Source organism: Gavialis gangeticus, unplaced genomic scaffold (assembly GCF_001723915.1).
Source record: "Gavialis gangeticus isolate Ggan-Ray unplaced genomic scaffold, GavGan_comp1, whole genome shotgun sequence".
Classification (NCBI taxonomy): Eukaryota; Metazoa; Chordata; order Crocodylia; family Gavialidae; genus Gavialis; species Gavialis gangeticus.
Genome location: NW_017729025.1, coordinates 60,833,793 through 60,847,637, shown reverse-complemented (window position 1 = coordinate 60,847,637; position 13,845 = coordinate 60,833,793). Strand labels below are relative to the sequence as shown.

Below are 13,845 nucleotides of genomic sequence, written 5' to 3'. Positions count from 1 at the left end.
GGGTTCTGGTTGCTCATGTAAGCACGTCATGTTTTAAATGAGGAAGCTGATTTCTATATCAGGATGGAGGCATGAGGATGACTGAATGGCTGCCAGGGGCTGTGCTAGATTCCATGCTTCATAAAGGAAAGGTAGAGTCCACTCAACAGCCTCTCTTGCCCTCTGGCTGAAGCACCACAACTTCAAGTTTAAACCTGTCACAATCACTGCCCAATTAGACGATCAACCAAAAGCTGCTGTGATGATGCTGCAGCCAGAGGGTGTGAGGCTGATACGTGGCCTCTGTCTTCCTGCAGCATATAGTTGGGAATGTTTAGCAATGGTGAGCCCAGTATTCAGCCTGGGTAAGCCTGTACTACAGTGGTTAGAATTCGGGGGGGTGGGATGGAAATCATCATTCTACTTTCCCAAAAGAAAGTAATATCTTATTTGGGAGAGTGTGATATGCAAGTAAATGTGTTATTTGGAGCCAGATTCTTGTACAAGATTTCATTACTGAGTTCTCACAGTAGAGATGCAAAACGCTAGAACTCTTGGTTCAGTACCAGTAATACCTTTTATTAGACCAACTAAGAAATCACACAACTATTACCTCTTTTTAAAAGATTTCTTTTGTGATTTCTTAGTTGGTCTAATAAAAGGTATTATCTCTGAACCAAGAGTTCTAGAGTTTGCATTTCTTTTTATCTCAGACCAACATGGCTACCAAATACATCCCTTATAGCTCACATTATTCACTTTTGCTCCTCATTGATAACCCGACTACAGGATGGTAAATATCACGTTATGATACTTCTCTAGTACCAAAATCTGTAGTTTAGGGTAGGAGTAGTCTTCTCTCTAAATTCAGTATAGAAGATTTTTCAACCCATATGCATACAGAATTTAAAGGCCCTTTTCCAAAAATACTTTACATAAGATCAGGCTTTAAAAATGTATATACTGCATTTCAAAACCTGTAGGCTTTATTCTTGAGTCACATAAATACATACACACTTGATACACAACTAATGTGCTGGAATGAGGATGACTCAAAAAAACCCCAACCTGCTCAAATGTACACAGAACATACAGATAGAAAGGGAACCCCAGCTTTTTCTTACCATAAAATATTTGACATGCACTTCCCTCCTACTCAAACATAAGGAGTAAATTCCTCACAATCAAAGGAAATGAAGTGCATATTAAAGAGCATGCAACATCTAAGAACTGACTAAATTCCAGACTTAAATTCAGGCCTATTTACAGAAAAAACATTGAATTTAAGAGAAGGAACTGACAACCAAATACTATGTAGGACAGATTTACTCTACACCTGGGTGCCAAATACTACCATTATCACAGTGTATTATGTACATGTATTTAAAATAAATGAAACAAATACCTCTCTCAGTGCTCTGAGGTATTAACATGCAGTCTTTTCATGATGAAGATTACAGGGTTTAAAATAATGAGGCATGGGATTAAATATGGCAATAAGCAGTGCCTGTCTTCGTTCTTTAGAAGAAAGGGAAAGGAAACCATGATGTTTTCTAACTAAATTAGCTGTTAAACCAAGGCATCACTAGTGAGAGGCTTTAAATTTAGCTTTATATACTATGAATCACTAACTTTCTGTATGCAAAACTGGATTAAGGAAGTTCAGTATCTTTCTCAATTTATTGCAGGTTAAGCAGTACAGTGTCAGTCCAATAAATATTTGGATAGTTTGCTTGAAATATAGTTAATATAAGAACTAAAATTAAAAAAAAGTATCTGATTATGCATTCAAGTAAATTTTATATGTATACATGATAACACTACCAGTTAGAAGGATACTACTTGTTTGATACTATACCTCACAAGAAGTACAGTACTCATTCATCACTTAAAATGCCCACAACCAGTATGCAGACAAGGTTCTTTGGGTGAATCTGATATCTTTTATTAGACCAACTTAAATAAATGGAAAAAAAATTCTTAGCAAGCTTTCAGGTTTTAAAACCCTCTGGCAGGCTGAGGAAGCATCTGCAGTTGGTGTGTGCTCTTCCTGGATGGAATGAATAGTATAGAAGCCAGAGGCTGGTATGCATGCAAGAAAGACAGTCAGCGAAGATGTAAATTGAGGTGTCAGTGGGTGAGAGACAGCCTGGGTGGGAGAAGAGGGATGAATGTACCAGGTAAATAGTGGAGAGGTACCTGTACAGTCAGATGTCAGGCAGGTTATAATGTGTCATAAAAATCCAATGTCTATATTTAGTCCATGATTTTTTGTATCCAGGAGGTTGATGAATTGAAGTTCATAGGTTTGTTTGTGAAAAGTGTTTTGTAAATTCCCTTTGAGTATTAGAACAGAGAGATGGGAGAGAGAGTGGTTTTCTTGTGCAAAATGTCCCCTCACAGGTAATTGGTTATTTTTGTCTTTAATATATTTCTAGTGTGTGTTCATACGAGTGCACAGTTGTTGTTTGGTCTCTCTCACGTATTTTCCATCAGGGCATTTGGTGCATTGGATGAGATACATTTCCGGAGGTGCAGTTAACATTCAGAAATACTGATGGTTCTGTTGTGGGGTGTAGTAATTGTGCAGGTGGTGGAGATGTGTTAGCAGGTTTTGCATTTCTTGTCCTGGCATGGTTTGGATCCATTCAGTGTGTTCTGGGCCGTAGGAAGCTTACTTCTGGTGATGAGGTTAGCAAGGTTCTTGTTTGAAGGCTAGGGTGGGTGTTTCTGGGAAGATCTCTTTAAGAATTGGGTCCTGCTTCTAGTATGGGTTGTAATTGTTTGAGGATTTTCTGTATGGGTTTGAGGGATGGGTGATATGTCATAACCAGCAGTGTGCGATTCATAGCGGGGTTTTCTTTTGTACTGCAGCAATTCTTCACGTGGTATCCAGGTGGCTCTTTCAAACATCTTCACTGACTGCCTTTCTACCAGCCTCTGGCTTCTTTACTATTCATTCCGTCCGGGAAGACCACACACTAGCTGCAGATACTTCCTCAGCCTGATGAAGGGTTTTTAAACCTGAAAGCTTGCTAAGAAAAAATTTTCCAACTATTTAAGTTGGTCTAATAAGAGATATCAGATTCACCCAAAGAACTTTGTCTGCCTATATCCTTAGACCAACACAGGTACAATCTTAGTTTCATAGTTTCTAGGGTCAGAAGGGACCTGAGCAGATCATTTAGTCCGACCCCCTGCCATGGCAGGAAAGAGTACTGGGGTCAAACGACCCCAGCAAGGTGGTCATCCAACCTCCTCTATACCCCTGCAACCAATATGGACAGCTATTTGTACTGGGCAAAAAGTGTTAGACATTTGCAAAGCACCTAGATCTCAAAAGATAAAGGCATCACTTATGCCCTGCTAAGAATGCTGGCTTTTTTAGGCAGACTTGGATGATTTTCAGTTTTACTTCTAATACCATCTGTAAAAACTGCCACTTGGCAGTTTCTCTGATAAGATCAGTTACTCATCAGTTTCATTTTACTGACCACCTTGTACAGCAGGCATGTAGCCCTTAACCCTATAAGCCTCAAGTGTGTGGAGATTTACTGAGAATAACTTTTAAAAATAAATAAATAAATAAATAAAAGGACATGGGAGACAGTTTTTGGTAACTAATTCATGCCTTTGTACCTTATTGTAATATTAGTGTTCGTATGACTGTGCACAGAAAATATATTTCCATGTAAGTATGAAAGAGGTCTGAGATATTAACTGTTTATATTAATGCAGAAATAGACTATAAAGATATGATTGCTTCGAGGACAAAGGCAAAAGCAATATAAGCTATAGTATGCAAAGCTTCAAGTCAGATTAATTTGATGCTGACTATGTCAAATGGATTGCTTGATCAGGATAAATGTCAGTGATTTAGGATCCAAACCATGCAAATATCCAACTTCTTTTAAAAGGAAACTAACATACTAACATGAATCTATTAAAAACTTAGTCAAACTGCAGTAGCATCTGACAAAATATCTGAAGTGCATACACTTTCAAGAAACCAAAACAGAAACTTTAATCTGGCATTGTGTTCTGAAGGCGCTGAAGATTTAACAGAAAACTGTTTTAACAGCCACCATCAGCTAAATTCAGATAAATTAATGTATAATTGAACCATGAAGACTACTTAATCAAATCAGAAGATGTCAGAGCTTGCTCTACATAAACCACCGGAAGTGCAATTTTGTGTCTGAATGCATTAGAAAGCCAGACATTTAAAGTTGTTCCTTTTAAATCCTGTGGAGCCCATGATTGTTGTCCTATATGCCTGAACTGCCCTGGTACAATGTGTCCCCAATCCTGGTGGAGGTCTACAGTTTTCTAGTAATATTGCAAAGTATTTTGAGGAGAAAAGAAAATCTTAATTCATTAAACCCTGTGACTTAAAAATTTAAATTGGCTCTAAAATTTTGGGGAAAGGGAAGAACAATTATAGACTCAGTTGCTGACCTGTATTCCCTGCATCATAAACTGTGTCACAGTGTACCTGCTCTTAGAAAGTATTAGTAAAAAGACAGCACTTGCTAAATGAGATCACCTACCATTATGAAGATATTGACACAGCAATATAAATTTTTTAAAGATTTTATTTTTTTTTTAATAAGAAATTTAAATCAATGTAATTTTCCTTCATGCAGTAGACAGCACAGATCACCTTTGGAGATGGATTGGTATATAAGCATTTCATCCCCTTCACATCAGAGTTTCCTAAGCAGGTCATACAAATGCATATGAGTCTGAGTAATCCACCAGAAATACTGACCATCACTACTCATTTTTAAAACAGAAAAAAATATCTGCAAGTAGTGAAGACAAAAAATTGATCTGTATAAATTTAGATCTGTACACATGTGTGCATATCCATTGATCCTGGAGGTTTTAAGATATATCAAAGACAAAACATTTTAATAACTAGCCGATTCACATACTTTACACACTTTTCATTACAGTACAGTATTTTGGAAATCCCTTGCATAATTTAAACCAAAAAAAAGTATGAAGACACCTTTTTTAGAGGGCTCTTTATTAACTAACTACACATAATGTTACTTAGCTAGAAAGCAAGAACAGACTAAAACAAAGTATGTTTAAATCCTTCAATAAATAAGGGTAATTTGTGCCTAAACAATGGGACTTATTGCAAAGAAGCATAAACACACTGCTTAAAATCATCTGCACTTACCAAAAATCTACATTTAGAAACCAAATGCTTTTCACTTACCCACAAAACACTATAAAAGACAATACACAACATATTCAAATACATTACAAATGAATGCACATAGAAAGAAAAGCTCTCCAAGTAGATACAAAAAATGTTCAGTTATGAATATGTTTCCTCTCCCTTCTCAACACACCCCTCAGTTTTTACAGATACATACCAACTGTTTTTTGCCGTACTATGCTTCTTGCCTTTTCTGTTCCTGGAGATCCAGTAGTTGTAGCACTGCGCTGTCTCATTGGAGCCTGTCCAGGCTGATCACGGCTCCAGCCTCTAGAAAATGACTTATCAACAGACGATTTTTGGAACTCATGCCCAACTCCTGAAAAAATATAATTGTGAATTTATTCATTTAATCCTGTGAGATGCTTATGTACTAGATATTTTAAGTGGTCACCTTTTCAAATATTTTCCATTCCATTGTCAATGTATCAGTCTTGCAATGTTAAGCATGTGACTATAGATTAGAAGCTGTATAGTATACTAGCATTTAAAAAAAAAATCAGCATTGAACTCTTATCAACCAACATCAATTGAGGGGCATCCATTCTGGTTCAAAGCCTCTAGTACTATTACTGTTGTAGTTCCTTTCTGACTTTTCCAGTTCATAGATTCAAGAGAAATAAGATTAGAAAGGATATATATAGATAAAATGAATGCTGTAGATATCTATCCTTTTTTCCAAGAACATTTCCATTATTTTGCCACTAGACAAGACATATAATTCCAATTTATGAACCACGTGTTTTAATTAATTAGATGCTGTGAAGAATCAGGAATCATAAGTGATAAAATATCAAAACATCTTAACATAAGAAAAAAATAAAATGGCTTAATGGAAAATGCATTTGTAAGATCCATATGAAACTGATCACAATATGAAATATTAATTAAATGATTTTAAAGAGAAAGAGAAATTCTGAATGGAAATTTTGCAAATGCTCCCCAAAAGTAATGCTTATAGGATGCTGACTAAAGTAGGTGCTGGAACTACTTGACTAAACAACATGTATTTTAAGAAACAAGTAAGGAACATCAATAAAATATGTTTTAACAGAACACCGATTCACAATGTAAGCAATATGTGCCAAATATGCCATCACTTGAATGCATTTTCTTGGTTTGAACGTTGCGTTTTGATCTTCCATATATAAGGGTTTGTTTGGGGTTGGTTTTTTTTTTAAACAAAATGTTCTTTTTCATGCTTCAGAATATGTGCTTAAGCAAGTATTCTGTTAACTATACCCATTTTAATCTAAGCACAGACTGTTGTTCACTGTTGACATGCAGGAATACATGTTTATGACTGTTTTTCACTCTCTGATTAACAGGGACCTGGTTTCCATTTCCCTTTGCTGTGGAAAAACATGGCAAAAGGTAGATTTTCTCCTTTAAAGGAGAAAAATGTAGGAAACTGTGGGTTTCCCTTTGCAGGCTGGCAGAGTTCCAGGCTGCAACGGGTTGCTTGGGGCTGGGGGAGTGGGATGCAGGGGGTGCCACATGCATGTGCACACACAGGCACATGGCAGCCAGGCAGTGTAATGGAGAGCAGCTCCCTCCTGGTAAGTCTATGGGGTGAGGTGGGGCATAGATAATGCCGAGGGTCAGGGGGCATAGGCGATGCATCAGGAGGATGGGAGGGGTGGAGCATATGCCCCCTCAGATTTCTGTACCCACAGTGGGGCATGGGGCTGTACCCTGGCCAGACCACACCCCCTGCCCACTCAGTTGCAGTGAGGGGCACAACTCCCTGCCACTGCTGCACCTCATCTTGGTGGCCATGAAAGCGTGGTACTCCTTCCCCCACTGGGTCCTCCCCACTGGGCCACAGAGGTGGCACCAGCCCAGAGCTCAGAAATCTTGGGGGGTAGGTGCCTCACCCTCACTGCCTGATGTGCTGCCTATGCCCACACCCCGTCTTCCTCACACCCACCCCCTTCCTCACAGGATTGGGGTGTGGGGCCAGGGGGCTGCGGGTTGGGAATGAGAAGCTGGGAGTGAGGAGCAACAGCATGAGCAGGGGCAGGGCACTGGCATATCAGGGCTGTTCAGTGTCACAAAGCAGCAGGTGGGACAGCTGCATCTGGACCAATGTCATGGTGAGTGAAGAGGGAGCTCTGATTTTCTAGAATAAGAAAACCAAAATCAAACGCCAAAATATATAGGTATTTAGAATTTATTTTATTAGAATGATAGAAGCACTGGTAGGCTTCCAAATGGCTTTAAAATTATAAATATATCAATAAAACAGTGTTCAACCGATACCTATATATTAGAGGTGCACCAATACACTGATCTGGTATTGGATCGGTACCAAAATGAAGAAGATAGTTTATATATCAGATATCTGATAAATGCCCATGCTGCACGCAGCCACAGCACAGAGCGCAGCTGGCAGCGTGGACAGCTGCCTCCAACTGGTAAGTCAGAAGGGTAGATGGAAGGGAAGGGGTGTAGGGGGCAGATCAATGCCTCCTGTGATGAGGGAAGGGGCAGGGGCAGGCGCTGCCTAGGTGGGTGGGTTGGGAGGTCATGGGACCGAGCCGTGGCTTGTGTGGGGGGTGGCTCCTGTTGCTCCTTGCACCACAGGAAGGTGGGGCACATGTGCTCCTGGATCTGCATGGCACTGGGTGGGTGGCAACTGCAGGGTGAAGCCGGTACCAGTGATGCGCAGCTGTTGTCAGAGGGGGATGGGCTCAGACTGGGCTCTGGCTGTGCTGGGAGGAGGCCACCCCGAATTTCATCATAGCTCTGCTCCCAGCTGCTGCCTGCCACAGCCCCAGCTGAATGCCCCACCACCACCCAAGTGCCAGAAAAACACGTGGCTGTGCCAGGCGGGGGCCGGCAGCACAGGGCTGGGAGTGGAGCTGCAGCGAAATCTGGGGTGGCTGCAGCCTCCTCCCAGTGCTGCCGGAGCCTGCTCTGAGCCCAGCCCCCGTCAAGTAAAGCCCTGTGCAGTGCCGGCTCCAGCTCCACTCTGCAGCTGCCGCTCGTGCCATGTCACACAGATCCAGGGACACACAAGACCCCAGCCCCACCTTCCTGGGGTGTAAGCAGTGGCAGGAGCTGCCCCCACCCCACAAGCCTCCATCCCATGCCCCCCTTGGGCAGTGCTTTCCACTCTCCCTGCCCCCTCCCTCACCGCAGGGGAGTGTTGATCTGCCCCCCCACACCCCTTCCACCACACCAGACTTACCACCTGGAGGCAGCTGTATCAGATATTGGATCATGTGAGAGGGGAAGTAAAAGCCCCTTTAACATGTCCCAGACCCCTGCCCCACGGACCCCGATACTTACCACAGGGGTCCAGATGAGTGGCACCTGGGAAGGAACACCGACACAGGCTCCACAGTTCCGGAGCTGCCTAAGCCTGCGAATCGGCAAACGGCGGGGCTCCGGAGAGGCGTGGGCTGCTCAAAAAGCAGCTGGGAACACAGCTGTGCAGCCGGGGGAAGAAGAGCGGGATGCCGGCTGGGAGACACTGACTGCAGAGCCAGGAAGCCCAAGTCCCGAGTGTGGGGAAACGAAGCTGAGCGTCTGCCGGAGGACTCCGGCAGACAGGATGAAGAGCACAAGCCTCAGGAACAGAGGAACACCCGAAAGCGGCGTCACAGCCCCATTAGGGAGCCCAGGTAATGTGGCTGGGAATGGCAGCAGGGAACTGCTAGACCTCTCGGGCAGCTTGGCAAGGAGGAAGGTGCAGGCGGCTATGCAGCCCTGCATGGGAACTACGAGCCCTACCAGTTGTGGGGAACAGGAAACCGACTACAGGTCAGCTGGGACCTGGAGGCAGTCACACTGGGAAGACTAACCAGGATGGGGCACGGGGAGGCTGCCTGTCCCAGCAACTACTAGGAGGGAAGGGACGGATGAGCCCCTTCCCCACCCCCGCTGCCCCGAGTGGGCACTGGGAGACAGAATCCTAGGAGCCCGCTGACAGATGCTGGACACTTTCAGTTGAGTTTTTAGTTACAATTAGCCCCAAGCTGGGGCAGGTTTAGTTGCCTGAGCTGACCTGAAGTTGAGGGACTGACCATGGGGAAGATTTTGATGGCCGGGAAGACCGGACCCATCGAGGCAGGCGGCGTGGATGAGGCAAGATCGTCCAGGGGAAGACCTGTGGGGTGCAGCATTTGCCCAGGCTGTGGATGTGGTAAGGGTGGGATAAAGGGGAGGTTGGAGCCCCATGAAGAAAGACCAGGGTAGAGACCCCTTCGGCTTAGGGCCACCTGCAGGGAACTGCCTCCCCAATAATGAACAAAGATCTGGTAGGTGAGTAGGAGCAGCACCTGAACCATCTAGGTGGCACCAGAGCCCGATCTCACCCTGACATCACTTGGCGGCAAGGCACCTATCGAGAAGGGGCTGAAGCCCTACAACATGTACCAGTGACAGATCAGTATTGGCCGATATGCCTCCTTAAACATCAGCTATTGGTATCAGCCCCCAAAATCTCTATCAGTGAACGCGTACAGTTCAATCAATCAATCAATCGATCAATCAATCAAATCAATTGATCTCTCTCTATAGTGGCATTTCATTTTAACCATTGGAAAATGCAGATTTTGGGGAGGGGGGGAGTGTTCAGAGGATTTCAGAGGGTGGGATTTGTGCTTTTTAAACATCAGAGAATTTGTGTGGGGGGGTGTTAAACAGAAGAAAACCAGGATCCCTGCTGATTAATGGGGCCTGAGAAGACTGTAAAAGACAGACAAGATAAGCTCTGGAGTAATCTTAATGGACAAGTTTAAGAAGATATGTTGCGTTTCTCCCATCTACATGATACAGAACAACAATGAAAACAACATAATCCTTGCACCTCTGAAGTACGCCAATTCTCAGAAGCAGAATTTGGAGATGGAGAAAATGTGTTTAATACTAAAGGGAAACAGGAACATGCATCTCTACCCTCCCAAAGGGAAGCAAATATCAGAATATATAATTTCTCATTAATATCCAGAGTTTTTATAAACAAGCATCTTCCTCTTTCTTTTGAACAATCATATCAATCAGAATTGTAAGATAGCAAGCAGAGTAGGAAAAAACAAATGATTTTTGCATGTTCATTACAGATTTCTATCTATAGTTCCAACCTGTAATAAAGCTGTTCATCATCAGATCTCGAACCATTTTGCAAAAGTGATCAATATCATTATCCCAGTCTTAAGGATATGGAAATTGATACACAGAAGTGATTGGCCAGAAACCACACTCATTAGGTCAACTGCTGTGCTAGGAAGGGAACACAGACTTCCCCAGTTTCAGTCAAGTGTTCTATCCATAAGGCCATGTTACCTCCTCAAATGTATACAGGACTGTGTGCTCATAATGTCCCACCTTCCCAGCTTGAATTAAAATCAGTCAAACAATAAATTTTTTCTTACCTTTGCCTTTGTGCTTTTTCTGCTTCTGTTCACTTAATTTATCCAATGGTAAGTCACTGAGGTCCAGGCTATACAAGTTTCTAGCTAATACTTTAGTTAGTGTCTCCATAGTCAGTGACCACTCAGTGGCAAGCTCTTCCCAGTATGTCAGAGATGACATTACTGACAACAAGTCATCCCAAAGTTCTCGGGAGATGTACACATTTAGATTTGCTTTGATCCACGCTACTATAAGTGTCTAAAAGAATAAATAATTAAAGTGATAATAGTTGGCTTCCCAACATAAGGCAAAAGAAAAGCATTCAAACATTATGGTTTTAAAGCAGAAATAACCTCTCTATCAGTCACAGATATTTCTATGCAGTGCTAATAATGCCCTTCCTTGCAATACTCATGCACAAATTGTGCATGGATTCTCGTGTGATTAAGCATTTGTTTATGATGCTTTTATTCCCATTCATAGCTGTGCAGTATGTTAAATTATTTAGCTGTAGAAACAGACTGGTATGATTCATAAAAGACAGGGTAGATTTGTACCTTATAGACTAACTGAAGTAGAGCTCTCGCTTTCTCTCCAGCTTTCATGGGTCAGAGCTCACTTCATCAGACAGCATCTGATGAAATAAGCTCTGGCCCAAAAAAGCTCGTGTTATATATCTACTTTAGTCAGTCTACAATGTGCATACCTACCCTGCCCTCTACCTGACTTCAAACTAACATGGTTAACTGCATCTATGATTCATAACAGACATTCATAACTTAAATGTAATATTAAACAGGTTTATATGACTATTTTAGTGTAGTTTGGACTCCCTTCATAGTTTATTTCTTCTCTTTTTAAAAATAGTGAAATATTCCCCAAACTTCATGCACAGAGAAGACTTTGTAACAGCAATATGTGATACCAACTTTGAATGACTCTACTACTGGCCCTACTCCTTAGAACAGGGTTTGGGCAATGTTTTGCTGCCATGGGTCTTTGCTTCCAACTCAGCCCTTTGCTGTAGGCCTCAAATCTCCACCCCCCAAGAGCACCCAAGTTGCCTGCACTTAGACTTGCTGCTGATCCCGAACCCCATGGGCAATGGAGAGGCACAAATTCTGCAGCAAGGGTAGACACAGACATAAGACAACAGCAGGGAGGGCTGCAGAGAAGGTTGCTGCAGAGGGGATGGGCAGCACAGTGCAACTGTATGCATCCGACCTCTCTGCTGTCCCATGCAGGACTGGACTTTTGTGGGCCATTTCTGGCTCATAAGCCATAGGGTGCTGACACCCGATTTAGAACCGTGAATTTTCTGCCCAGGTAGAAGCCTAACTTAGGAAGGCTTAGCTTTTTCAAGCTGGAAATAGAGAGAACACTTAGGAAAATTAGCTGCTCTGAAGCTTTGTGGGATGACCATGACCACAAGGAAGGGAGAAGGGGAAAGAGAAAGTGGCAGAAGGAATTTTGTCTACCTGGAAATTCTAACAAAGCATTGCAGATGGATTGAGAGCTGACTAGTACAGGGTGAATTTTAGGACTTTTGCTTCTCCTTCCCCATAATCTGTCACTCTTGAATTCTTTTAAATAGCAATATGACTGTGGGTAAGAAATGTCTTTGCTAAAGCTTATTCTTTGCTTTCCTACCATGCTATGCCCAAAGGAATTAAAACTGCAACCAAAGAGTGCCTATGGCAATAAAACTCCAGAAAAGCATTCATACGTCAACTGGTGGCAGGTGCCTGGAGGTCTGCGACGAGGCCTGAGATGACTGGGTTGCAGAGTCAAACAACATGTGTCACATGAGGATACTAAGACAGAAGTGTGCCTTGAAGATCCAAAGCTAGACACACAGTACAAAGCTGCTTAGAAACATTCAGGGTCCAACAACTGAATCACATGCAACAAAATGGTGATTGTACAAGGGAGGACTTGACCAGACCATAACAACGCTTTATTGAACTGTAACTCTGAGCTGCTAAATAATTTTAGTTTGTTGTCATATGCGAGTCTAGTCCATAAAACATACTTAAAATTAATCTGATATTGGCCTGATTTAAGGAACAGTATTAATAGTCCGCTTTCCCACAAAAAAAAGACTAGTTTTCTCACAAGGAAAAGTTATAAGCATCTAACAACAGGTGTCTCTAACGGGTCAGCAAACTGACTTCCTTGTAAAGAAAAATGATTGATCTCTCCTTTACTGTTTATAATCCATTTTCCAGAGTACAATTAATAGTCTTCATTTGGAATATTGGTACAATCTAGGCCATGTATGACAGACTTAGCTGAGAAATAATTCTCCAAAATGCCCACTGGTTGGCTAATCTTGCAAGATGGCAGCAGAAACCTTGCTGGGTTCTATCACCAGGGGAGCTTTAAGCATGGAGTTAAAACTCTGTAGTGTGCAAAAGTCTGCCTAATTTACAGCAGGACTGGGTAGAGAGTACTTAAGTAATTTAAGAAGCTGCCAGACCAAATGCAGAGAGGTACTTGATTAACTGCTTGTGGCAGGACATTGAATTACAATTTAACTAGCCTTAATTAGATACTAACAAAGTCACACACTGAGGCTCAGTGTTCCAAGAGGAAGTAGCGGGAGTGCTTAACTCATTTTCATAAGAATGTATAGGATTTGCCAATAAAATTACACAATTTAAATTGCTGCCTGGGTTACCCACTGATGTTTTGAAGCAGCCTGCATTGTACTCCAGGTTCTAAACCAGAGGTTCCCAACCACTGGGAAGGGTTGGCTGCCGGGTTGTGGCACGAGCCCCCTGATCAGAGCCCCGTCTGTCTGCCTCTGGAAGTGGCTTCCGCTGCCAGCAGTCACATGAGGGGTTAAAGCAGGGAGCCGGGGCAGCTCTGGGGAGGCAGCTGGCTCTGAACCCCATCCTGCTCCCGTGATGGTCCACAGTATAAAAAAGGTTGGGAATCTTTGCCTCCATCTTTTTGAGCAGGGACCAGGGCACCACCCCTCCGGGATCCCCAATGGACCCAGGGGAGGCGCTGCCAGGCCCAGGGTCAGTGAGGACCTAGTCAGGGAACTTCTGGTGGGTCTAGATGTGTTCAAATCAGCAGGTCCTGATGATCTCCATCCCAGAGTGCTGAAGGAATTAGCAGAGGCCACTGCAGGACCCCTGGCACGGCTTTATAAGCACTCGTGGTGCTCTGGCGAGGTGCCAGAGGACTGGAAAAGGGCCAATGTGGTCCCCTTTTTCAAGAAAGGGAGGAAGGTGGACCCAGGAAACTACAGGCCCGTTAATCTT

At 42.9% G+C, this 13,845-nt stretch overlaps 1 protein-coding gene across 3 annotated transcripts in view; it reads right to left on the bottom strand.

The window, feature by feature from the left end:
* The window catches only part of RALGAPA1 (Ral GTPase activating protein catalytic alpha subunit 1), a 286,398-nt gene that overhangs the window by 198,661 nt on the left and 73,892 nt on the right, over positions 1-13,845 (bottom strand). For all 3 annotated transcript variants that reach the window (XM_019518882.1, XM_019518883.1, XM_019518884.1), the window contains exons 15-16: positions 10,594-10,831; positions 5,370-5,531 (exon numbers count right to left, since the gene is read on the bottom strand). In XM_019518882.1, the coding sequence (XP_019374427.1) occupies positions 5,370-5,531; positions 10,594-10,831 (400 nt within the window). The remainder of the gene's footprint in view (positions 1-5,369; positions 5,532-10,593; positions 10,832-13,845) is intronic.